General features: G+C 42.3%; 1 protein-coding gene across 1 annotated transcript in view; it reads left to right on the top strand.

Moving 5' to 3' along the window:
• JAG1 (jagged canonical Notch ligand 1) overlaps positions 1 to 27,793 on the top strand; it is a 62,626-nt gene continuing 34,833 nt past the window's right edge. The window contains exon 1 of the mRNA XM_080407724.1: positions 1 to 27,299. Within this exon, the coding sequence (XP_080263850.1) occupies positions 27,222 to 27,299 (78 nt within the window). The 5' untranslated portion in view covers positions 1 to 27,221. The remainder of the gene's footprint in view (positions 27,300 to 27,793) is intronic.

Raw genomic sequence — 27,793 nt, 5'->3', positions numbered from 1 at the left:
ATCATATACACTAACACTGCCATATTCATATGTGTCCTGAGACACCTGTTAAACTCATGCTAAGTGGAAAGCAAAATGAGAAGACACTCCTTGAAGCTGTGCTGCTGACATGCATCATATGGAAAAATTTTGTGAAAGAGGCTGACTTCAGCATCCCGTGGAGCATTCTAAATCCTGTTGCTGCACTTGAAAAAAGAAAAATCTTAAATTAATACGTCTGGGTGCAAGAAAAATGACCCTGAAAAAAGAACTAATGTTCTGAAAAACATCTGACATGGTTTCCAAGATGCTAAGAAAATCAAATAGAGCAGGTAATGCAGCAACTTGAGAACTGAGTGGCAGAAAAAGAAAGCTTTAATCCAAATGTACTTGAAGTACAATACTTATGGATCCAGCAAGGCCTGTTCCCTCAAGTTAATGGCTATTAAGTACTCACACACAGAGAAGAAGGACAGATTCACTGCATGTGAGATAAAGAGAATACTGATGCCAAGTTGGGGAGTCTTTTAAAAGTCAGATCAATTCAGTCAATAAATTAAGGATTGCAATGCTTTACACACTTGGGATGTAAAGCTTCCTCTCCCTCCAAGTTATCTGACACTTCTTTTGAGGAATTACAGTACACATAAAGGATTTCTAGAGATCGTGATTTTGGAAAAGGTTTATGCTTCATTCTTTGCTGAAAGTGAGTTACTTGCTGGGATATTTTTGAAGGATTCACCAGCAGGCTTTATTTTTAGTAACTGTTTAACCATTCTGCCAACAGAGCATTAGTCTTAAGGATTAATGAATGGATAATGTTAAAATAGTGTTTTTCAAGAAGGACCAAGCAAAAATGAAACTGTAATAAGGGCATCTGAACAAACAACACACATCCTCCAAACCCAGTGTTGTAACTCAGCTGGGCACTGTTGCTGAAGTCAGTCTTGTTATTTGCATGGATATGAATTCTGAGAATTGGGCTTTTTTCTTTTTAATGGGTTATTGATTTTAGAAAATCACTCAAGGCAGAAAATCCATACATTAACAGGCTGGCTTCACTTGCTGAGATGTGTTATTTTATAGCACTGCTGAGAAAATTCAGTGCATAAAGTCCTTTCAGCTACACTAGACAAGACAGATCAATACATCTTTTAGAGATCAACGCTTTACAGTACTGATCAATAAGGAAATACCTGAGAGACTCCTCCCTCAGAGGGTTTAAGATGTTTACACTTTTTTAGTATGACAAAGACCTGTGATACAAAACTAGGGAGAGAAGCAGATATCCTTTTTATCGTACACAGAGTTTTTACAGATTTCCAGCAAATTTCCTTGTGTAAGAAATTTCAGGTCTTGAAAACTAAAAGCTTGTGACAATGCAAAGGAATATACCTTTAAACTCAACAGGATATTAAAGCAGATGTGGTTTTGAAGAAAAAAAAGAAGAAAAGCAGCAAGATCCCAGAAAATGGAACTCCCTTAAAACAGCTGAAGCATACAAGCTGTATCTCCAGTTCAGGAAAGCATCCCTGTTCAGAAAAGGTGTTTATGCACAGAATTACATGTTGTCCATAAGAATGATGGATTTCAGTATGTGTTTCAGTGTTGTCAGAGTCTGGGTTGACAGCCTTCTGTAAAATAAATGTGTTCAAATACATTTAGAGAATATTCCTGAACAGGAAATGCAATGGTAACAAAGCTCAAAGGGACTTTTGAGGAGGATTTTTTCTCTGGGCTTACTTGTTTTTTAAATACCCCCCACCCCCCAAAAAAAAAGTATTAATTAAATTCCAACTTCAAATATCTTAGGTGTTAAAGGTACTCACTTCCTTGTGATTTGTTAACTGACAAATCTTTCCAAATTAAACATTGACTTTCCATTGCTTCCTTTCATTCCTGTCTTGAGCAATCTCTCAGATTGTGGGATTACAAAAAGAGTACATATATATTTCACTCATTTCAGGTTTCATGGACTTCGGAATCATTAGGTCTTTATACAGTAAACCTACAACAGCCTAGTCAGATTACATTTTTGGAGAGTGCTCTTGCTTTGAAACTGAAGTAGTTAAAGTTAGCAGAGGTGCGATCTGGCCCACTATCTGTCAGGAAATAGTTTTGCAGAGATAACTAAGTGGAATTCTATGGCATGCAAAATTCATATGGCCATATTAGATAGTCTTGAGTTTCCTTCTCATCTAAAATCCATTAATTTAGTTACGTTTCCTTGGTAAACGAAAGAGTAACTTTTGATAAGATGCAGATATACTTGCCTCTTCACTAAATTTCTGCTGTACCTCTTGAACTCAATGGTTCCAGCTTTGGACTAACTTCACTGTGATTTTACTGCTTTCTGTTTATGAAAGTAATCACAAAAAAAGAATAAAATAAGCACAACATCTTATGAAAAGCATTTAAAAAGTAAAATGTCAGTGGAGTAGACAAAGCCCAGAACAAAAATCTTCTGAATTTTGGGTCTGCTTTGCTACTTGCTCCCAAGAGCCAAGTTACTTGCTTCATTTTTTCTGCCCCATTTTATTCTTAAAAGTAAGGTAAAAGCTGCCTGCTTGCTTTTCTCTCAAGCATATTGTAAAAATTAATTTATTTTTGTGCTTGCTTGGTTTATTTCGTTTACTCAAATTTAATAAGGCCTTCATCCAGCAACGCTCCTAAGCATATACTCCACAAACAATTAATTGTACAGCCTTCTGTAAGAATAAACACCTTGAGCCTGACCTCACAACTGTGATATTTTGTCCTGCTTTCTGTGCATGCACTGAAGTTTGCCAGTACATTTAGGAGTTCTTGTTAAAATGGATTTCCCCTTCTACACTTGCAGTGACCCTGACCATTCTGTGATTCTGTGGTACTACCTCTAAAAGCAAACGTGCCCTACAGCTTGTCTTCTCTGGGCACAGTGGAGACTGCACCAGTGAATGGAGGAAATGACAGAAACACAGGATCACAGAATGGCCAGGGTTGGAAGGGAGCTCTAGAGATCTAGTCCATTCCTCTGCTAAAGCAGGTTCTCCTAGTGCAGGTTGCACAGAATTGCATCCAGGCAAGTTTTCAATGTCTTCAGAGAAGGAAACTCCACAGCCTTTCTGGGCAGCTTGTTCCAGTGCTCTGTCATCTCCAAGGTAATCCTCATAATCAGATGGAACTTCCTGTGTTGTGGTTTATTTGGGTTTGCATTTTTTTGCAGGAAGAGAAAAGCTGTTGGAGAGAGATGTGAGGCAGGTGAATGGGGCTCTATGTTTCCTTTGCAATGAAAAGAGAACTGATATAAGAAGAAAAGATTTGAGACACTAGTCTGTGTTCTTCAGGTTTAGGCAGGGGTCACCTACCCTAGTTTCTAAGGAAAAAAGCCAAAGAGAGCCCAGCGGCGATACATCATAAGGAGCATGCATACCCCAGAGTTTAAGTACCTAAATGGCACATTTAAGGCTTATGGAAACTGTACCTTCAATAGGTTCTAATATCTGTCAGACTTGCACTAGCAACTCAGGCTCCATCATTAAGTGATGCTATTAGGAGTGAAGAAGGCTATTGGTTAGGCTGAGTACTGTCTCCCTTTATCTGTAGCAACTTCTGAGAACTGTAAAATAATAGGAATAAAGTGAACAAGGACAATATTCTGTGTGGAAGAAAGAGGAATTTAAAAATCCCACCAAAGTCAAAGGCCTTCAGAAAGACAGAGCAGCAATAAAGGAAGCTTAAGCAGTAACTTTCCTTCCTAGCCAACAGGAACATGGTCTCCTTTCAGGTAACAGCTGATTCTGAAGCCATAGATGATTTTTATAGTTTAGTTAACTCAGGCAGGGGAGGCAGACTATTAAACACAGATGAGTACTATGCTGAAACAGTACCGAATCCAAGATGGAAATACTCTATTACTACTTGATAGCTGAAAACGCAAGCTGATATCAAGATGATGGGGGGGTGGGGGGGAGAGAGAAAGAAAAATATTGTGAAAAGATTTAGGAATAACCTAATCAGAACTTGCCAAGAGGAGGAAGCCACTCTACCCAAACTGAAGCTTAGAGGGTAGGGACAGTTCTGACAGATATGAGAGACAACATACAGAAAAAAAGACCTGTGGCAAAAAATATTCGAGTCTGCAAAAACAAGACATAGTTTGTGAATAGGAGAAGCCAAGACAACATCTGGTATTTGGAAAAAGATACCAGAACTTGAATGGCTCACATCATTTTGGCAGTTGCAAACTCTTAAAGGGAGGTACTGGAGAAAGTCCAGTACAAAGTCAATGGCCACTGCATGACTAGCTCAGAAAAGGTTGCAGGACATTAGATAATGCTGCAGAGGATCAACTGACTGCTGAGAAAATGGTTTCATTCAAGCTGAATACAAATGTGCAAGACAGTTTGATCCCAGAAAAAACAGTATTTGTGCTACCTTGTCATATTAATGACAGCCATAGAAAACAGCCATCAAAAAGGCAAAACTCTCCTCTTTACTAAGTAAATGTCAACTAAGCACTGAGGTAGATAAACTAGAGATATATATTGTGTAGCAGTACCAAAAGAAAGTATCTGTTGTACTAAAAAACATGTTCCTGTGTCTTCTTAAGAGTGTACGTTCACTGCAAGATTATGAGACCAAAAAAAATGAAGACTTTTCTGTAAATTTTCAGAGGCAAGCAACTTCTCTGAGTACACAAAACTCAGAGAGCCCAAACATGTGATATTTTACACCCCTGGGAAAGTGCTCCTAGAAGCTACTAGAATATTTGAATAAGATTACTGTTTGAGAATAAGCAGAAGAGCCAAGTGTCAGTTCAATCATCTGTTCAGATTAAGGGAAAAACTGAGTTCTTCGGCAGTGTATTGGCACCTCCATTCTCCCCCAATAACAAAAAAGCAGACCTTCAAATGTGCTCACTCAAGCAGCTGAAGAGATCAGATACAGAGATCCATTGGGAGAGTAGTGAGAGATATGAAGATAATGTTCAGTCTAACCATCCAATACTGATCTGAGAGTACAATGGCAGGGAAGAGACCTGAGGGCAAATTACAGTAAAAACCAGGAAAAACTGAAGGAACAAGTTAGAGGTGCCAGACCTAAAGTGTGACTGCAAACTTAAAATCTCAACTCCCTTAGAAATTTCTAAGGTGGGTACCAGCACAGCCTTGACAGCTGGGATGATGAGGTTTCTGAAGACCCACAGCTTGCTGTAGTGGCACAGAGCATCCTGAACACTGAATGAATATTACTGATTAGTCAATAGATATTTAGACCACATAAAATGCCATATTAGGTTAATGTTTTGTGGGAAAATATCTTTAACATAATTTATTATGAGCAAGTCGGAATTTCATGTCACACAGTCTCACATTAAGTAAAGCTGAGTTGGTCAGATATGTTGGCTTCAAGCAATTTCTGCATGGCAGAGGACCGGATGCTACCCTTGCTTTTTACATGTTTCTCAGTGATGGTAGTCCTCTGCCAAAACTTGCAAGGTTGTACCTATATCAAGTTCATGGTGAATGAGGTAAGGCTCTGGTCACTCTGATGTAATCTGAAATAAATGGGATGGACAAGTGATCAGATTAAAGAAGTGGGTCAGATCTGCCGCTGGCACCACTCCACTGACGTCAATGGAACTAAGCTGATTTACACCATCTGAGTATCTGGCCTGGAGGTTTCAATGTATTTAGAAAAAATAAATGAAAATGCACATAAAAAACTCACCTTAGAAGATCCCAAGTCCAAACTCCTCATTCCTAAACCAAGTAAATAAATTACAAGAAAGCAGTCACTGTAGAAATCACTCGGTACAAGTCAACAATGAACAGAATAAAGGTCAGGCCACCCTAAATCTTTAATTGCCCCTTACACCTCTGAATGAGAAAGAAACTGATAATTCAGCACAAAATCACCTTAACTCTGACTCGAAACAAATATCTTAGCAGTAACTGTTCCTGGAATGAACAGGTGCTGTCCTTTGCCTCATGAAACATTAACTTCAATCTGCATCAGGCAACTAAGGCTACAAAATAAGGTTTAGCTTCTGCCCAGCACTGGGTCATACCATTATTGCTGAAGAAAAGCAGTGTTTGTGCTTTATATACAGGAACGCAAACACTTTCTGAACACAAATCTACATGCTTACATAAAATTTCAGGTGTTCCTCAGACTTAAGTTCTCACCACCACATCATTATCCTAACTTTAATACAATTTCCTTTGGAAAATATCTTTATAATTACTGTTCTTCTAAACAATTATTTGAAAACATTACAGTCAGATATTGTGTGTGCATTACAATGCTTTGTAACTTCATCCCTGATGAGGAAATATTTAGCTGTCGATAATGTAAACCATAAGAAACGGAAAATCAGGCTTATTATAATGAAATAATAAATCATACACATTTCTTTGCATCTAGGAAATATAGGCCATGTCCTCAAACTATTGGAAATCAGTGTTGCCCTACAGAAATTACATAGCTTTGCCACTCGCACCGAGTGAATGTTTGCTTTGGTGCATTTCTCATACCAAAAACTAAAACATGCATTCAGTTACTTAAGGATAGTGATCTAAAGAGGCAGAATTTAGATATAATTATTTTCACGGGAGACACCAAGCTGTAGGGATTTCATACAAAAGCATTCTAATCTATGTTTCCAGTTTACTTCAACCTTAGCAATTCCTAGGTGCCTCTGTTCACACTGTGTTGACTTAAATCACTTTCTGCTGAGGCCTAAAAGAGAGCTGGAGACTTTTATCATGTTTTAAAAGTCCATCAGAAATCATATATTCAAGAAGCAGTCAAATTGTCTTGCTGAACATACAAACTTAGTCTGGCATCTCCCTAGTCTCTACTGCTTATATTTCCCACAATAAACTTAGGTGTGTTTTACATACGCAAACTTCCCCCAAAAATATTTGCAAAGTAAATATATTTGTTTATATTATTGATTTTTTTTTCCTCACAGAAAAATAACTATTTTCCATTTCTACACTTCAGCCTCAGTTTTGAGGTCTTACTGAGTCCAGCTTTGTGCTGTCCTGGGACTCAACCTACACCAGCTTTGTGCTACAGAGAGCATGAGCAAGGATGCAAACCTGGGAAGGCTTATTTGCTAGTCTAATCTCTCCTGCTCTACATGCAATTATCGAAGCCTTCTTTCCTGCTGTATTTGTGCACTAGAAACCCTCCACTCCAAGCATTTATCCTGGGTAGTTGTATGCAGAAGAAGTCTTGTGTTGAACTTAGGCTGCCAGCATTCCTAAAATGCTACAGCTAAGCACAGAATTTGACCTATAGCACAGTGGAGGAAAAGTTCAGACACAAAATGAGATATCCATTCCACAATCTGAATTCCAATAAGCAATTTCCTTTTCCCAGTATACAACAGTCTCAACAGATAGAAAATAAGAGAAACCTTACAAGTTTGGGGTGTTTTTTTTCATAACCCATAAAATTTCTTCAAGCAATTGTACAGATTTCAGGCTTCGCTTTGATCAGTCTTTGCAACAATGACTCTGGGCCTTTGCCTAGGTATGATTCCTCAATCCCAACACATACAATGGAAGTGCCCTAGCCCACAGAAAGCCTTCTCATTAAAGCTCTAATCTGTTCCACTACATTCTTGCAAGACAGAATTATCCAGCTTTAAAGCATGCCTCAATAGCGAGCCGTAATAAGACTGATAGAAACAGCTTAAGTAATTGGATTGCTATATGGTATTGAATGTCTGACAACAAAAGATATCAATCTCTATTCTACTACCATATCTTTGTTCCAGCAATGAATTCATTTAGTAATGCACTTGGAGGCTTGCAGTCCCTGCAGGAGAAATAACAGACTGCAGACACAAAAGCAAGGCCATCTGATGAGCACAGAGAAAGCAACTGTGCCATTCCAAGAAGTTAATTACAGCGAACAAAAGCACAAGACTATGACTTGTTGACCATTACCATAATCACATTACTATAGTCTTCTTTTATTCCCAGGTCTATTCTTTCTTTCCATTTGGCACTGTGCATCATATTTGTGTATTCATATTCACCTGAAACACATTGTAAAACAGATCTCCCTCTAAAGATAGCTGGAAACATCACACCTCTGATTCGGTACTGTTTCTTTTACAATTTATTCTTTCAAAGCTGATGTACAAATACTGTAAATCAATTACCTTTTTTTTTCAACTTTGAACAAAGACAACTGCTCCCAAGCAAATGAAAATTTGTAAGAATTATTACTTATGAAAGCTTGTGCTTATAACATGTTATACTTCTATGATTTATGTATGTTATTGTAACTCAGACACAATAGAATGGTTCATGACATACTGTTTATACCCACACCACTTTTGGAGCTAACCATATCCCACACTTGCATATAAACTAAAAGAAGGTAGATTTAGACTAGATATAAAGAAGAATTTTTTTACGATGAAAGTGGTGAAACACTGGCACAGGTTGCCCAGAGAGGAGGTACATGCCCCATCCCTGGAAATATTCAAGGTCAGGCTGGACGGGGCTCTAAGCAACCTGATTGAGTTGAAGAAGTCGCTGCTCATTGCCAGCTGGACTAGATGACTTTTAAAGGTCTCTTCCAACCCAAAGTATTGTATGATCCTATGGTATTTTACAATGTTTTAAATCCTTCCAGTTACTCTTGATTTACTCTGCAGTAAGTCCCTTCTAATAACACATGACAAATATTTTGCTTCAGACAAAAACTTTTAAAATGGATAACTTGATGGAAATAGCACAGGGACCCAGTATTTTCATATCTATTAGACACAGCAACATACCAGGGGGATAGGATACCTAGAATCGAGGGAACTGGGTGGCATCTGTGTCTGAGAAAACCCTTAGCTTTTGATTCCATATGCCAGGGGACAAATTTTTAACTGGTGTACATCAGCATAGCATGAAGTTAATATATCTGGTTCCAATAACTCCACACATTTCATAAAAAATACAACCAAAATAAAATGTAGCTAGATCTCTTCTTCTTCAAAGTAGCTTAAATGGCACAGTGAATTAATTCTCAACCACTTAGAATTACTCAAATGGTGCTGTGCCAAAATCTGTATGAATTTATTTTTTTACATTATGATCATCTTCAGTAGAGCTGTAAGTACTTCCCAGAGTGGAGGACAGTGAGAAAAGGGATTGTTTGCAGTGGAAAAAGATCAGAGCAGTGTCCATTCCTCCCAAAAAGCTCCAGAAACAAGATACCCAAGTGCTCTCTGAGAAAAAGAAGAAATTAACAAAACCATGGGAGATTATCAAGATCACCAACTTTCTCTGGTGTTCAACCAGTGGCCAGAAGGAAAATGGGTAAGTTGCAGGAACCTGCTTGCAATCAATCATGGACTCATAGTTTCTGTACAAAGGGCCAAATATCTCTGCTGTTTAACTTAAGGATCATAAATTAGCAGGAAAATGCCTTTTAACTAACCAGCCAGGGTATCAAGAATGCTGTCATAGAAGCAACTGAATTGCCAAGTGCTAACTGAACAATCAAGCCTCAAAAGAAGCTCTAGTCTGTCCAAACCCTATCTCACCCATGACTGGTCACAGAACACCTTAGCTAGTCATTAAAGCCCACATCCTGCCTCTGTGGTGAATGGTCTCTGTCACAGTGCAGTTCCCAAATGAAGGACAAGGAAGTTCCATGAAGCATGGCTCCCCAGACCTCAGCTGACCAGTGTAATTTCTACTTTGCTCAAATGCATCTCACCCAAACCAATCCTTATCACAGCCAAAACAAATTCCTTGTGGACCAGCCAAACCCTGAAAAATTTCAAGCAAATCAGGACATGCTACTGAACAAGAAACTCCTCAGCAGAGCCCTGGGGAGCCCACTGGATGACCACAGTGCAGTCCAATAAAAATCACCCACCATTGACTGGAATCGCTCTCTGTGGTACAGTCTGACACACCACAGCACATTTCCTGTCATATGCAACCCATATTCCAGCAACAGCCCATCAACACCAAGAAACAAAAATACCCATTTCTCTTGAAGCATTTCTGCCCTCCAGAATGGCAATGTGCTACAGAGTGCCAGCCACAGAACCCAGTCTTCAGACACGGAAACTGAGGCACCAAATGGCAGTGCAACTTACTGGTTAGTTAAACCTAGAGAGGACCGTGGGGTATCTGCTCTCCAGGCCTCTCCTCTTTCAGCTGTGAATTCAGGAATCCCAAAAAAAGTTTTGTTTGAATTGTGACAGCTTCTAAATCCAGGCCTGACTTTTTAATAGCAGCACTGCTGGTTTGGAAACACTAAGCAGTATAGACACTTCCCTATGTAATGATTAAAATCAGCAGTGCTGTAGTGCTGTAGGGTCTCTTGAAACTTGCTGAAGATTTATTCTTTAAACAAGAGAATGATTTATTTCAACAATTATCTTCAGGCAGATTAAATTATGTGCTTTCAGGGCTCTTATTCACCACAAAATTAAGAACACTGGGTGTCAGCCATGGAAGCCCCGTGATCCTTTGAGACTCAGCACTGACAGAGACTCATCCCGACCCAGGAGAAAGAGCTGTCTCTTTCCCATGGCCACAAAATGCCATCCCTGACCTTCTGCTTGGCTCCACCATTTGCACAAATCCTTTGGCTTCCCCCTACTTGACCTCCTGCAAGTTGCAATGGACATATAAGGCACATGGCTCCCCAGGACCACACTAGGCATGCTCTGGATCAGTGTCATGACAGAAGAGTTAGACTCTGAAAGGAGTGACTGATTACAAGCCAGATGCCCCAAAGCAATAGCATTTCCTAAGAGTATCTGTTTTAAAATACTCCAAAAGACCAAAGATTTTTCATGGAAGCAGTAGCTTTCAATGAGTGGGAAGTCTCCACCAGGAATACTGAAAGCATATTTTGTTTAAGAATAAAACTTAAGACAGCTTTCCCTGCATCTTATGAGGAAGACCCTAGCTTTAGCTAGCAGTCTTGAGTGTATTTATCATCATGTAAGGCTACTTTGGGCTTTGATGAAACAGGCTGCAAACTGAGAAGGAGGGAGTGTTAGTGAATTCTTGCTGATAGGTAATCTTTTCACCTCCAAGAACCTAAAATCCAAACTTAAATAAAGGGGTTCTTGCATCAAGCAAAGTTTTGGAAGAATGACTCATGCCTTCTCCCCATTGCCGGAACCCAGATCTCTGTTTCATACAGAAGAACCCTCAAATGTTGATTCTCCTTTTCTCTTCCCACTCCATTATTTCTATTTCCCTTGATTTCAGTTTTTGCTCCCTTTATGGTTTTACAGTTTTGACACAGTAAACAAAAGCCAGTTGTTCTGTGTGTACTGGACTTGTTCCTGTTCTTTTTACCACAGACCAAGATCACTTGAAACGAGCAATTCACACTGCCTAATGCTCAGTGTCAGCAACGAGATACTCTGAAATATGGACAGTGCAAGCGTTCCTAAAACACGGAATCCAGAATTAAAGATACCCAAATGTACAGGAAATATTAAAATGGTAATGTGATCATCCTGTAGAAGACCACAGGCCCTGAACCAACAGATTTTCAGTACCATCATGCTATGAGTCACCATCAACTTACCTCCAGCAGCAATATAAAAGATCATGCTCAGGCTGAAAAGTCATGCTCAGTGCTGCAGCTCTCCTGTAATTTAAATACCTTTATTTTCACTCAACTGTAATTATTAAGTAGTAGCAGCACAGCATGCCTACCTGGTTCAGCCAAGCTGTTATTTTCTTAGCAACAGAATTCATTATACTTCTACTTTGATAGTCTAAAACCTAAAAAATAAGAACCTTGGACAAGTAAGTGTTGTAAAATCTTGTCTAGATGTCTTTTTATAATATATGGGCATTTAGCATAATTTTTTTTTTTTACTTTCCTATGACAATAGTGTTGCTATGTAAGTTCCCCATCTGAAACACTGAATCGACAAGAAGGAGAGAAGAGAGTAGAAACAAAAGGTCCATAGACTGGCAAGTGAAGTGCCTAGAAGCTTAAAGAAATATCTGGAAAAAAATAGGCTGAAAACACTAGGATTATCATGGTTAAAAGAAAATGAGATGAGAGTTAAGTAACAGATTAAACATACAGAATGAGCCATGTTCTCTTCAGCCTTTATCATAACAAAAGACAAAGGTTCTGTCAATACAGTAGAAAGATAATATTTAAAAGTGATTTAAGAAAAGTCTCAATATTAATAAATCATCTATGGAACTCTGCAAGAAAAACAACTAGGAAACAAAAAATGCTGCATTTCAAAGTGAATTAGTGTTATTTATAACAAGATACAACTAAATGGTTACAAAGACCTGTGATTCTAATCCAAACTACCAACTAAAGGTTCGGGATATTTCTTTCCTCTAGGCAAATAATTAATTTTTTACTAATTTCTTTGCCCCTTGTACTGACCAACACTGACAAGTGTTGTCACACTGGATATCTTACCTGGTGTGACAGTGTTCATGTTTCTATATTGCTTTCCTTCTTATGTAACTGACTTCTCTAGAATATAATGATATTAATAGCATTTTCCATTTTTGAAAACAGTCCCTTTCAAGCTCAGAGTTGTTAGAAATCTCCTGAATGCAGGACTTTCATTGGGAAAGTACTGCTTATATGAAAATTATTCTGATTATAGCTTTTTGTTGACAAAAAGCCAATAAATATTTTGAGTCAGATACAATTCTTGTGCTAACATATGTAAGCATAACAGATACTTTGAAGGAACCACACTGTAATAAAATAGCTATATTAACGGTTACATAAAAGCAGCTGTTTCGAATGTTTAAAGACCTTCTTTACAGGCTTTTGAGCTCCTAGAAGTTTGGGGGCAATTGTTTATTTATTTTTGAAAATCCTTGAATTATAGACTAATCAGCATTAACTGTGGTCAGTTATCAAATATTCAATTATGTTTTAGAAAGCTGTGTCCAGATGTAAAATGTGTAAAATAAAAACCCGACAGGTCCTTTTAAATCAGCTTTTCTGCTATGTTTATCAACACTGGTTGAGTTATCAGAATGAAAAACTAGCCTTGTAGTCATGGGGCACACAGCAAAGGATTTCAGCAAAAGAACCTCAGACAACTGATGTCTTCAGTTTCATGTTGAAGTATGTATTTCCTGATTGGGTTGATTTTGTGTAAGGTTTGGGCTAAGCGCTTATTCCTAAGCAGGCTTTTTTTACACACTTTAATTCACTTTGTGTCTCTATGCCATTTTTCTGTCCCAACTACTTAAACTCAGTTTTATGGACTAGGGATTGTCTCCTGATTAATATAATTGATCTCTGATACCAGTTATCAGTGCTAAGCGCAACCATCACAATCATACTGGAAGCTGTCTCACAGGCATCAGCCTTTCACTCCTCATCTCTGTACAAGGCCTTCACCAAGGAATTTGTGTTGTTCTCATATGACTTTCCATTCATCTGGGGCCAGTTAAACACAGTGGGACAGTGTAACAACTCCTGAACTCAATGAGAAATTTTCTAGGAACTTGGAAATACTCATAAAATTACTGAGTTGTCCAGCCTGCTTTAGGGCTGATCTACTCCATGCCTTTCATCAACGCCTCTTCAACCTTTCTCCCATCAATGAACTTCCTCCCAAAACTCTGCAAGTCCAGCATCTTCTCCTCTGGTGACCAGGATCATCCAGTTAGCCACTGGATGCAGAGTGCTGACTGAATATCAGACCTGCTGGCCATATGTCTACCAAGAACAAAGGAGGTCACAAATGTAAATTTCTTCTGTACTTGGAAGGCATCACCTTGGGAATAAATTTTGCAAAAATCCTCCTCTAGTAGCAAGTTCCCCTTAGCAAACCTAGCTTGAGCTCGGTGATTATCATCTTTCAACAACTGCCTCCCCCCGCTTTTTTGTAACCTGAAGTCACAAAAATAAACACCACATTTGAGCAGAAAAACAGAAGTCATTGTATGGACATACTCTTTTTAGAATGCCAGCTTTAGAAGGCCAGTTCAGGTCTGACAGCTTTGCATTTTGTCACTTAATGTGGATAGGTTGAAACAACCTAAAACCAAGCCATGCACAAACTTCTGTGTAGCAACAAATCTTCCCAATCACCTACCACCAATGACTGCAGTGCATTCACCCTGCCTACAGAGCACCATAAGCACTCTTTCTAAGGGAAAACTCATGCTTAGAATCACAGCATAGTGAACTGTCAAGTCTTATTTCCCTTCTTAATGGGTTAGCAAATGGGCTGACATTTTTTTCATAAGCATCTAACTTGTGAATCGATAGTGTTTACCCTTGGCTATTATTTTTAAGAAAGCCTACTCTGCCCACAGTACAAACATCCCTCTTGCTGCAGGCTGCCCCTTTGTCTAACAATCTGATACATTGAGCCTATTGACTGGTCCGCTGCTCACACAAAGATGAGCTTCCCCAGATATAGAGCTCAAACTTTCACTAGTCTCTGTTCAAGCTAAAAGTGTCCATGCTAAAAAAAAGTTCAAAGAACTGGCAAACAATTCCAGAGTCCTAAAGAAATAAAAATTTGCTAGAGGAAATCTTTGTCTGACCCAAGCAAGCCTCTACTGGTACAGCGGGAAAGCATTGTTTTCCACCTACCCCACAGCTATAGAGTGACAGTCTTCAGAAGAGTAGCATTTCTACAGTAACCTGCCCATCACACAATGAGCAGGCATCTATCTGTGTGCAGCCAAGGGGAAGATGGGAAGGTGCGACGTATATCCTGTGACCTATACAGGATGGGTGCAGTGGGGCCTGCCCTTCCTGATGGCAGGCTGCTCTCGAAAGCAGAGAGAAAAGGGGCTGCCCTATGTTAAACAAAAAAAAAAAAAAAAAACAAAAAAAAAAAGGAAATAGAATCTTAGAATCTTTCCAACTACCAGGACAGCGTCAATCCAGTTTGCGTCCTGTCCTCACATCTATAGAGCCCTGGGGAATCCACTGTGCTCCAGCCTTAGGCAATATGAACCCGGGTGCTTTCAAAAGGTATGTGGTTGCAGAAGCAAGAGGTGGGGGGTGAGAGGTAAGAGGCACATTTGGTTCTGTGCAAAGAAATGTAGCTCATAAAGAAAGGCTGCCTTCTCACTTGTTGTCCTAGTTTAAATAAACTACCTTCTACACAAGAAAAGAATTGTTTCCTACCAAAGGTGAGGTAGGTGCCACACATGCAGTTTCTTCAGCTTGAAAGGCACATGGAAGGAGCTAACAGGACGAAAGAGACAGGGAGAGGTCTGCAGGACCCACAGGAGGGAACACAGCTATCCCAGAAATACCAGACTCTTCATGGCTGCTGGAAAAAGGACCCTACTCCCTTCTGCAAGGTTCTTCCTCTTGTATTGAGAATTCTGTGAACCAAACCCCTGAGGCGTTCAGGAATCATATGCCCATTCACTTCATGAAGATGAAATGATCAAGAAAGGACTGGAGAAGTCATTAAGCTAAAGAGTGACTCCACTGCAACAACTGCCAAATCCCTATCAATTCATTTTTTACAAATATTGATTATTGTGGCAACATATTTACTTACACAACAGTAAAATAACGACTTTAAAAACATTTAGCAATAACTTTCTCTTTGTATTTTCTGTTAAAAACAGTTCTGAGGTAGATTTGTACTCATATATAACACATTAAAAAATGCATTCCCATTTAACCAGCTAATACCTATATACATTCAGAATTGTTCTGTTCAGAAAGTATGAAAAGTTAAACTACCTAAATATTGAAAATGTAGTTATAGAAGATTATTTGATGATATGCTTTAATAGCATTATGGGAAAGCACTAAAACAAACATGTTTTGCCACAGACTTACGCAGAGGGAGGCTCAGGGAAGCTAGTGAGAGAAGGAAAGTAAAAGGTAAGATAAGAGTGGTGAAAGGCAAAAGTTGATATCAGTGAGATCTGCCGCTGTGTATGTCCCTTATATGTTACTTTGCAAACACAATGGACATGCAAAAACAGGCTGGAAAAAAACATCTGAGGAGAAAAATCTATAGCCTTATACGCCCCTCTCAGGTATCTTCTTCAGTAATCTTGCATTTGGTTTCAGTGTAATACGAACGGACCTATCTACTTACAAAAGCTCCCCTCTTCCCACCAGACTTGTTTGTTATTTTATGTGTTTCTGCATCATTTGCAGAGTTTGCTTTGATCTACATTCCTCCTGGATGTGTGGTTTCCTTTTCGGCTACCAAAAGGAAAACTGTTTGGTTTGAGAATTTGCTTATTTTGAAGCTCTGCTGGCCCAAAACACCTATTTTTAATCCAAATGAGCACAGCTCAGTGCTTTCAGCTCTTCAGCACTGGTTGCCTTCCTTTCAGGAAAAAAACTCTTTGTAACAACAAGTGACCTCTTCATACTCTAATAAAATTGCCAACTGTAATCCTAGCTAGAATAAATAAGAGCATTCTGTTTTTAACAGCCGAGTTTGAGTATTTATACTCATATCTAATTTGATCCTTGAATTGTTTTTATTTTAGCATCACACTGAAATGGTTAATACTTTGTTCCACATCTGACATCCAATAACAGATACCACGCTGCTCTAAAACATCATCAGAGCAGGTAATTATGAATTCTTTCAATATTTCTCTACTACTAACTCAATCTATCTTCCACTGATGGCAGAATTCCTGCTGCCTCCAAGGGTTAGCTGGGCTTTGTGAATTTGTAATATGACTGTAAATCCTTCTGCATACAATATGTGATGTTGAATACAAAGTCTGAGCCTTTTAATCCTTCCTCCTTCTCCAATAAGCATCACAATGCCACCATACTAGGAATAGTCCATAGACAAAACACAGTTCATAAATAACAGGTAAACAATCTTCAAATAAGAAGACAGGACACAACCTCGGAATGACTCTTTGACTGAGAAACAGGATATATTCTTCAAGGACCTTGCAGGCATAGTCCCAGAGGAGAATTAGAGATTAGATCTTCTTTTCTACGGGGTTAGGCCACAGGAGTTAACTTGGGAAACAATTCAGATAAACAAGGCACTAGCAAGAGGAAGGACACTGTTAGATTTTGCTTCTGTGTCTTTACTAGGCATGGGCCTTCATGTCAAGCTCCACATTAAGAACTTAGTTTCAAATGGTAACAGAATATGAACTGACATCACCAGTACTGGAAAGGAGGAACCCACTATGATTCTGGAGACCAATTATTGTGAGAATATTCTTAATGACATAGCCTAGAATTAAAGTATCCTGATCCACTGACTGAAAGTAAGGGCAAATGCGGTTAGTATCACTCGGCAAATATACAACGCCTTCTGTAAAAGCAAGTGCAGAAGCATGAAGATTTATGGTCTTTTCATTTGCAGACTGGTCTACTATATGCAAAGGCAGACATGCACTTTGTGAATAATCTTTTTTTTAAGAAAAAGTTGGTGAGGGAATTTGTATTCAAGCATGTGCGCAGACAGACACCACCACATATAGAGCTGCGTAAGTAGTGGGACAACAGAGTTACTACTTTGCAGGAAGAAAATCATTCCTCATAAAAACACAGCTATGCCCACTTTACCAGAGTAAATAGTAAGAAAACAGTTATCAAGGGTGAGTAACTGAAATATCTAAGAAGAGCTCCTCTTTTTCATACAGATATATGGGGGGGTGGGGGGGCAGGGAATGCAAACACATGGATCAATGTATATGCTTGTATACCATTGTAAAACTATATGAATTACAAAGAAGCTTTGCTGGAAGAGGAGGCACATATATATAGTATCCAAACCTCTAAGCTGTTTTGTATCCAATCCAAAATTAAGAAAATGGAAGCTGTTTCTTGCTAAGTGTATGTAGATGAGGCTGTTGCAGATTCTAATATAAAACATAGTGGGTTTCTGTATGCTCTCTTTTGAAACATACTTCTCTGTATCTCCAAAATACAAGACTTTAATAATGAGGATACATTAGAACATAGTGATGGTGCTTTGTGTGGTTCATTTTGTGAAGTCAGGTTCCCCATCTCAGAAAGTGAGAACATTAAAATCTCACAGAGGAGAATTAGTACTTGAGGCACCAAAACAGTAATGCCAGTGGATGATGCAGGAAAAGGCCTGGTTTCTTTTTTCTGGATTTAAATTGTCTGGAAACATATATAAATTGTAAATCTCAGATAAAGAAGTTAAAAGCAGGAAATACAACATATCCCAGCTGGCAAGGCATTACAAAAGCAGCACTTCAGAGTTGCCCTAAGACAGACACCTAAGACCTGTGTTTGTCCCACTGCCTGCAACGTAGTGCCTCAGCTGCACTGCCTGCCATCTTCTGCATTGTCAGTACCACAGCTTGCATCATTAAGACTTGAAACTGATCCACTTCAGTGATTAGGCTGATCCAAGGACACGGACAGAAGAGCAGGATTTAATGGGCAGGCAGGCAGGAAAAGTCTTTTAACACTTTAGAAAACATTGACTTGGTGGAAGGAATTGGCTAGCTCAAAGGATTAGTAATGAGATACTGAGCCCCTTAGCTCTAGGTCACCACACTGAATCTGGTCCAGGTCAGTAGAAATCAAAAGCTGTTGCTGTTCAGTGGCCTTCAGGAAGTCAGTTGGTGGTCCTACTCCAGCTACTACTGGCAAAATATCTGTACCATCAATACCGGTAACAGTTGGCAGCACTTACAGGAAAGGTTTAGGACTGGCACAGTGCAGGAAAACACTGAGCAGAGAAAGATGTCCCAGCAACCACACTAGGCTGGGACTCAAGAAAAATGAGAAAACAAGCTCCCTGATCATCTACAGATTTCCAGTGTAACTTGGGGCATAAGATTAAGGACCCTGTTCCAGAAAACTTTTTTCCTCGCTGTTATGGTCCTCACAAGGCATTTGTGGCCTAAATGTCTCTGAAGGGCATAGCAATCACTGAAGTTCCGAACCTCACCTTTGAAACAGGGATAACTACTTTGCAGGGTTGCTGCAGGGAGATCCACAGTGAAGGGGTGATTAGATACAAAAGCTAAACAAGAAGCCAAGACGGGTGAGCAAACCCCTTCTACCCAAAATCAGCTCTGCCCAGCAGAGCAGCATCAAAGAATCCAGCTGCTCCCAGTTTTTATCCCACCTAGGATGAAATTCTAATGTCTGTGTTGTGCAGGAGGTCAAATAGATTATCATAATAGCCCCTTCTGGCCTTAAAAACTATGAAATTGGAAAGCGAATCACAAAATATCAGTCACTATTGAAGGCAGGATGGTAGGCGGCAAAGCTGAGTGATAGGGTGTGATACGGCAGAGTAAATCCGATGTTCTTAGGCCATGTGAAGCTGGGAAACTGACATTTTGCCTTCTTTGTTGCCCCTTTGGGACACCGAGAGAGATGCGGGTTATTATAATAATAAGCCTAGTCCACTCTCAATGCAGCCTAAGAATATTGCCTCTTATGGGAGTGAGTGCGTGAAGGATTGAGAAACACTAGTTATTTTCAAACTGGATTAAGTCTTTCAAAAGCTAATAGGTTTCCAATGAGCTGTGGTGTTGCTGCTGCAGCTGCTCTAATTTGAGAATAAAAGAATGCAGGCTTTGTGCTTAGGGACCTGTTATTGATCTGAACAAGAAGGATGGGAAGGAAAGGGGTAGAGGAGGGTTATCCTCCTTTCAGCTGGGGGGGGGTGTGTTCTTTTCAAAGTCACATTATCTGCTAGTAACAACAGAACCTAACCCCATGACATGCTGCTCTATACAGGATTGCACTTGTTGAGAACTAAAAGCATTAGAGAAAAAAAACCTCCTCTGGCAACCTTGCACAGCTAACTTCATTGAGGACCCACGAGACTCAACAGATGGGTCTCGGGACTCCCTCATTAGGAACCGTGCCTGTCCCTTTGCATCTGGTGCCCCGCTTTGCTCTGTGCCACGCACTCATTAGCATTGCAGGCTCACAGATTCCTTAGCACGTGCTTCCAATAAATATCGGAAAGAAAGAAGGGGAGGGAAGCCACTGCTTGGAGCAGCAAGATGAGAGGTCACCCACTAGGCTGGGAAATCCTTCTACATACACACACACACATGCTTCCCTGCAGCCCCAGAGAAGGGAGGACAATAAAAGGCAGCCAACCACAAATGTGCATTTAAAGGGACAGGTGTGGAATTGCTTCTATTCAAGTTGTGGCAGATTCTCATTCGTTCCCCTCTGCCACAGTAAATAAAAATCATCATTATATATAAAAAAACCAACAATTCAGGGCAACACACAGACTGTGGATCTGTGAGAGTCTGTGGCCCTTTTCAGACATAAAGAGGATGCACACTGGGTAATTCAATTACCTTCAAAGAAGTTAGCTGGTTTTAAGGGTCCAATTCTACAGCCAGGCTCTTTTTCTTTCAGGTCTTCACCAAGCATGTCGTGCTGCCACAGTGCTACAAATCAGAGATGTTCTTCAACACACTTGGAGTGGTCCATGACCCAGGGCCAAGATTAGGAGCAATTGAAGAGAAAACTGTCTCTTTTGTGAGTTTGAAAATGTTGTGAGACAGAACAGCTGGCAGGGAAGCAGGAAAATAAAACCTTCCAGGTACTGTGGAAAGAGCAAAGCAAAAACCTTCAATTAGAGAGGCAGGTTAACAGGGCACTGTATCTTGCTCATACTCGCAAGAGTAAGGCCTTTTATCTGACATCTCTCCATGATGCCCCCAGCCTGTTCTTAGTCCATTCTTTCCCATTCACTCTTGTTTCCTCTATCCTGCAAGTAGTTGCAGGCACTTTGATCACAGCTAACTCCAGAGTGGGTGTGGGAGAATCTCAAGCGATTAACTGCTGAAATTGATAGGGACCTTCTTCAAAATGCAGTGTTTAAACACCAAAACTCCCAAACTGGAGCAGACTCAGACTCTTCTGAATGCTGCTGGCTCTAACATACAGTCCTGTCACATCTCTCACCTCATGACCGGTGACAGACAAGCCCACAGTGCATGTACAGGTAACATCTGCATGCCAGTGGCACTGTTGTAACATGCAGAACAGTCAAGCGTTTCTTTTGAATTCCTATGTAAAGGATGGACACAGAGAAAGCCATTTTCAGCCCCTTTGCCTAGGACCTTGGCTTTATCTGTACCACAGCGGATGCTAGCCACCCTCTGGGGTCTGCGCTTTAAAAATATTGAGCTGACGCAAAAAGGTTCCTTCTGCCAGGGAGCAGGCAGTGCCAAGGGACTAGATAAACAGAGGGCATTGTGCCACTGTATATACCCCTAACTCCCCGGAGAAACGTATTCCATGTAGATCAGCAGGGTCATTCCAATCCACCGGACTTTGAGGTTTGACTCACTGGCCGTTCCAGCAAGTGACTTAAGCACATCCCTAATTTAAAGGTTTTTGTTCTTTGATTTAGGGACATTTATATTTTGGGCTGAATCTGGATTTTAGTAATCCTAACACCTCTAAATGTTTTTTCATGCCAAATGAAGCAACTCCCTTTATATCCACCATGCAGGACTAAGTAAACCCAAGACCCAGATTATTAGACCAGCCATGGAATAGTAGTGGGCAAGGGCAAGAAGTCATATACTGTACACCCAAATTTAAATTCACAGCTTTCTCCTTTTTAGTCATTTCCTTAGCTAAATGACACCCCTGTATACTTCGGTCTTGCACGCTTAGGATACTTTGTGATTGAGAGCACACTGAACACATACTATCATATGCATTTAACAATGAAGAGAAAACTACATGAAAACTTCAGGCACTTTGATACTTTCATAACAAGAAAATGAAATTTGATCACTTACTCAATAAAATTGGCTAAAAGAAGCACCCTTGCAGAAAGTTGGGAGGAAAACCCTACCAGAAACTTGGAGCTCTCTTAAAAGCATCCACTGTTTATCAGAAACAGGGCTCAGCCTAGGTTTCAGTGCAGCCTTTTCTACAACTGACAAGAATAGCTGAGGTTTCTGCTTATCAAATGAAAGTGTCATCTTGTCTGTGACAGACGTGCCAGCACTGCTCAGTGTCATAGTCTTTGCACCTACTGGAAGCTACTCTAGCTTGATAAGCCATACCCCTACTCAGACCTAAAACTGTAGTCTCAGCTGTCCCGTTTTTAAAAAACACGGATTTGAGATCAAATCACTGGTGCACAGGAATCTCATCACTGGGGAGGATAACTGAAGGACAAAGCAATTGGGTTCACAGGTTAACGTGGAGGCATCTGATCATTCAAGGGTTAACAGAGAAACAACCAGAAAGCAGGTTTTATATACACGTAAGTAAAGGGAACTGAAGGAGAAACAGTACTATTCTCTGGAATAGAGTAAGGTCTCAATTTTAAGCTGTGACAGAAAGCAATAATGTTATGGATTCAGTTAATTACAGTTGGATGAACGTTAAAAGCTCTACAATAGACATACTTTTTTGATCTACAACTTTTAACTCTTTCAGGGACTTTACTGGTTCTCACTACAGTTATTTCTGTGTACCCCACAGTCTTTATTTTTTATTGTTCTCAGATTATCCTCTGAATTGGATTTAGTGCCTCATTTTAATTCCAGGGAGCTAAAGTACAGAAAAACTAAGGTGGGAATTTCAAAGTCACAAAACTCTCATGCACAATATACACAATGGAGCCTTGAAAATTTAATTTTCTTAAGCAATATGCTCCAGGGAAAGAGGAAAGTAAGTGCTTATAGCAGTGAACTGCATTTGGGTCTCTGGTCACTAGAGCATCTTCTTCTCCAAAATCATTTGTTCATTTGGAAAGCTTGCCTAGAGATACCACTTTAAGAAATCGAAGGACTGAAGAAGTGAAGCTTTTATGGAAGTAGGCATGCACTGCTCCGTGTTTGGTAAACTGCACTCATTCTCCTAACCTCTGCCACTTGCTCAACTTTCTCATTTGAGGTAGTTTTCTCTCCTGATCCGTTTGTGAAATAGTCTAACATGGGGTGTGGCCTCCCCACAAAACTCTTTCCAATTAGTTTCTAAACATTAAGTGATTATGGAAGTGCAGTTCCCATTCCACTCAGGTGATGAAAAGCTTTACAGGAGTTCAGTCTCACTTTGTAATTAGAGAAATTAGCTTTCTAAGTTTAGATCACTCAACTGTGCAAATGGGTTCATCTGTTGGAATGTGTTGCTCTGAAATGCGTGTCAGCCAAGCAGCATGGCACAGTCCCTATCTCTGCTTCCACGACACTCACCCAAGTGGGGAGGTCAGTTCCAGTACAGCAAGAGGAAAATAAAGTGTTATGGGTGTATTACAGGAAAGGCCTTATCTAAAAGCTCTCTCATCCATGATTGACTGGAGTGATATGTTCTTCTCCTTACAATAGGGAAGCTTAACTTACAGATGAAGGATTTTCCAAGTGGACTAAATTTCCACTTTCACTCAGTTTGGTCATAATGATATCTAAAACTGCAGCAAATGAATTTTAGAGGGTGGCTAATTTCGAGAAGCAAAACATCTTTTATAAAAATCTGGAGAAACAGAGGGCTCCTCTAGCTTCTTAATTTGCTGTGAAATGAGACCGTCAAGCTTTATGGATTCTTTATGACTACAGATTCCACATTTCAACAGATTCTTTTCTGCTAGCCCTTTCTGCTGCTTTATAGAAGGCTGATGCAGGATCAGGCCCCCATGATTATGCAACCATCTTGATCTGCATTACAGTAGTAAACAAAAGTTTAGTCACTGACTTGAAAATGAGATGGATCCGGTCCCTGAAGAATTTTTCCAGGGGCGCCATTCCAAGCTTACCTTCAGGTATCACAAATCTAAGGAAATCCTGTGGGATTGTTCACAGCCATGATTCAATGAGTCACTAAGCATTAAAAGGAAATTACAACTTTCCTAACACAAAGAATTGACTTCACGACACCTGACCCTCGTAAGCCAGGCACTCCCTCTAAAGGCTGTGATCCTCATCCCACTAAAGTACCGGGCATTCTCCCAGTGGCTTCAATGGTGCAGGATCTAATTCTATATTAAGGAACTGATTCAGGCCTGAAGCAAAGTACTGTCTGTAACACTGGACCTTGGCACACTAGATGTTTGTAACGGCTTCTAATGTGGATGTAATCTAATTATGTCAGAATAGGAAGATTAGCAGGAAGTAACTTTACGCAATGTAAAAAGCTGAGTGCCAGACATTGAAAAGTTCTTCACCAGCCTCAAAGGAAGACACATCAGCTCTGCACCTCGTGAGATACGGACATATGCAAGCAGAGCATTGCAGCAGGAATTCTACATGCACCCGTTTCAGGCTACTCAAAGCAACTACAATTCAGGCTCCCTGTGCCTATGAAGCAATTTGTACATTGCTGTATATGTAGTGAAGTGGGCCTCTTAAAAAGATCCTCAGGCTGTGTAATGCACCGTGCTCAATTGGTTTTCAGTGCCGCTGTGCAGTGGCTAAAGATCTGGCCATGAGGGCTCAGTGAAGAAAAGCAGGAGATAGAACTTCAAGGGTGAAATCCTGGTCTTAATAAGTTAAGGGGATTTTACTTCTGACTTCTGTGAGGTCAAAATTTCTTTCAGGGCTGCAAGGGAGAGGGTTTGAAATGAGCTTCTGCACAGGACTCACACTCTGCCTTGGTTTAGCTATCATAGCGCTTCATGTCTCAAGACATTGGGAGGCTTAATTCATTAGTGTTTGCAAAGCATCTTGAGTTGTTGGACGAGTAATTCTGTTTAAGGGCAGCTACACTGCTGAGTCACAAGCACTGTGGGAACCAGAACTCTGGATTTCCTAAGCACTAGAGTCAAACAGGTGGAGTAACCTTTTGCAGAAAGGCCAACTCCAGACCTGCCCTAAAGGTACAGAGCATACCAGCCAGCAGCAGGGTATTTAAAGGCCCAGAGGAGCACATGTGTGGCACTTGTGAATGAGTAAGGCTGCGGAAGCTAACCAACACCCACTAAAAAAAGAGGAGAGAGGCACTGGTTCTTGTATCACCAAACTGCAGACGCTTTGTGGATAAAACACCATGAAGGTTTACCAGCCTAAGAAAATTTAATGACTGCAAGTAAGAAAACAACCAGCACTGTTAGAACTTCTGGGCTGGATGAGGCTGGAAGGAGTATTTGGCAACCGCGCGCCTCACAGGCGTGCTAAAATTGCTGGTATGTAATCTAAGTTTTGAACTTGCAAATGGGAAGTGATCTCCTTGATCCAGTCTGATCAAAGTATGAGCATGGTTCTAGGGTTAGGTGCACAAATACCACCAGTTTCACAGCCTTAGACTCTGTAACAGGACAGATCGTACCACAGCCAAGAACAAGCATGCACTTTGATTTTGCCATAGGAAATGAAAACAAAGGATACAAAATTAGGTCAGAAATCTTGTGTTCCTCTATACCACTGACTCCGTTGTGTAAAATAGACATTCACACGTCTACTCTATTAGATCAGGGTAGAATAGGAGATAGGGACGTAAGAATAGCTGTTCTGGGTCAGACCGAACGTCATGTAGGCCAGGTTCCTGTCTCCAGTGCCTCAGGAAGAAAGGGGCAGTAATGTAGTGACAGTTCCCAACACATTTGCCCAACTTCTAGATCATCGGCTCAGGGACTTCCCGAACCAGAGACAAAGTTAGGGGTGGGGTATTTTTTGGTTCAATGCCCTTTGATGAGTGGCTCTTCCCCTGGGACCCAGTCTGAACAGTTTTGTTGCTGTGCAGACTGGCAATCTATCGGGCTTTTCAGTGTCCTGCAGCAAGGAGTCCCACAGGTGATCACCTGGCTATGTGCCTCCAGACCTTGCTCCTGAAAGGTTGTGGCTGACCAAGCCCAACATCTACTGGGAAGCTGGGCAGTATGTCTCCAACGCTGGCAGCCAGAGCCCCAGCACTCAGCCAGAGCTGTCTTCCCTGGACTCATCAGCCAGGAGCTGTAGCTGAGGATGCGCCCTGCTTCCAGCTCGTTCCCCCCTGAACCATGGAAGATGCTTGGCGGTGAGACCTCGTGTTAAGGAGGGGGCGACCGCACCTCCGCTTGCCTGAGGAGAGCCGCTGGCCAGGGGAGCGGCCACTTCAGAGGCCAGGCTGTCCATCCATCCCTCTTTTCCTCTCAGAGAGCAAAAACCCGCTCGCAGGGAGCGCCATCACCTCAGCGGCCCCGCCGCCCCCTCAACGGTCCCTCAACCGTCGCGCCACGAACGCGCGCGCCCCCCGCCCCATAACGGCTGCGCTGCCTCAGGTAACGCGGGGCAGGAAAAGGCGGGCGGCTGCCGCCGGCCCGGGGCAGGGGAGGCTTCCATTGCAAAAGTGACCCCAAAAGCTTCGTGTCTCCTACGCCCAGCCCCGAGGAGGCACGGAGGAAGGGGCTACGGCTCCCGCTCCGCTCCCGGGCAGGGAGGACCCGCACATCCCCTCAGCGAGCGGCGGGCGGGAAAAGCCGTCTCCTCCGCGCGCCGCCGCCTCAGCCGCGGGAACGCGCCCGCCCGCCGCTCCCGGGCCGCCTCAGCCAGGCCGCGGCGGGGCTGCCCTGCCCAGGTAGCCCGGCGGACACCTGCAGAGCGGGGCTTCCCGAGGGAGGCGGGGCGGCGGGCTGCGACCCGGCAGGGCGGCCTAGGGCCGGGGCTCGCCGCCTCCCTCCGAGGGAGCAGCCACCGCCCGCGGCCCGCTCCCGCTCGCGGCCGGCCGGCCGACCAACCCTCCTCTGCACCCTCTTCTCCGCCTCCGCCGCCGCCGCCTCCTCCTCTCCTGCTGGTACCTGCCTTCTCCTGCTCCTGCCATTCCCCTCCTTTCCCCCCTCCTTCCCCCTCATGCATATGGATGGACGCATGCGCGGGCGGGCGGCCTCCCCGCCTGCCGCCGTGGGCTAGATGAAGCCGAGCGGCGGCGGGGCTCCCAGACGGGCGGCCGGCTCCCGGGCGGTGTGTGTGCTGCATGTGCGTGTGTGTGTGTGTGCGTGTGTGTGCGTGTGTGTCTCGGGGGGGCGGGGGGCTCGTTGCGCCTCCACCGCGCGGTGGCCGGCGACCTGAAAGAAATAAAAGGATCGGGATAATAATCGCAATAAAAAAAGAGGGAGAGAGCGAAAAGAAAAGGGAAAGAAAAGAGGGAGGCGAGAGAATAAGGAGAATAAAAGGAGGCTGGGCTGCTTTGCATTGAAGACCGGGGCGCTATTGAAAGCGCTTGAAAAGCGGCGTTGTTCGGCGCGGGTGCGCGCCGCGGCCGGCGCGGTATATTAGAGCGGGGCGGCGGCGGCGGGCAGCAGCGGCGGCGCCTCCTTCTCCCCTCCTGGCCCTCCCCACGCCGTCCCGGAGCGAGCGGCGGCCTGCAGGCGGGCGGGCGGGCAGCGCGGCGGCGGCGGCGGCATGCGTGCGCCCCGGCGGGCAGCCGCGGCGGCGTGCTCCCTCGTCCTCTTCCTGGCCCTGCTGGGGCTGCGGGCAAAGGTACGTACCTGGGCGCCGCGCGGCCCGGGGCGGCAGCTCCTCCGGGAGGGGCGGGCGGGCGAGGGGCGGCTGCGGCGAGCCCGAGGTGGGCTTGCGGCTCCGCCGCGCCGAGCGGGTTGCAAGGATTTTGCCGGTTTTCGGCGAAACGCGGTTCCCGCAGTGATTGCGGGAGATGGCTTTTAAAACACCCCAAACCTTCAGCGGTGCACTGCAGGGCTCCTCCAGGGAAAGCGGAGTTGCTGCCGCAAACTTCTCCGCGGAGATAGCAAACGCAGAAGTTCTCCTTGCAGCAAGACTTAATTCCCTGGGAATAAAAAATGCAATTTCTGCAAACTGCTTATTTTCGAAATTTCTTTTTTCCTTTTTTCTTTTTTTTATTTGTTTTGTTTTTAAACCAGGTCTAATTGCACTACTCCTGGGGTGACTAATGAGCAAGGTCTGAATCTCAGCTGGGTAGCCTTGAGCAGGGAGGCAGTTTTCCCTGTCTCAGCTGC

Source organism: Falco punctatus, assembly GCF_963210335.1.
Source record: "Falco punctatus genome assembly, chromosome: 12".
NCBI lineage: Eukaryota > Metazoa > Chordata > Aves > Falconiformes > Falconidae > Falco > Falco punctatus.
Note: the sequence above shows the minus strand (reverse complement) of the source record. Positions and strands in the feature narration are given on the sequence as shown.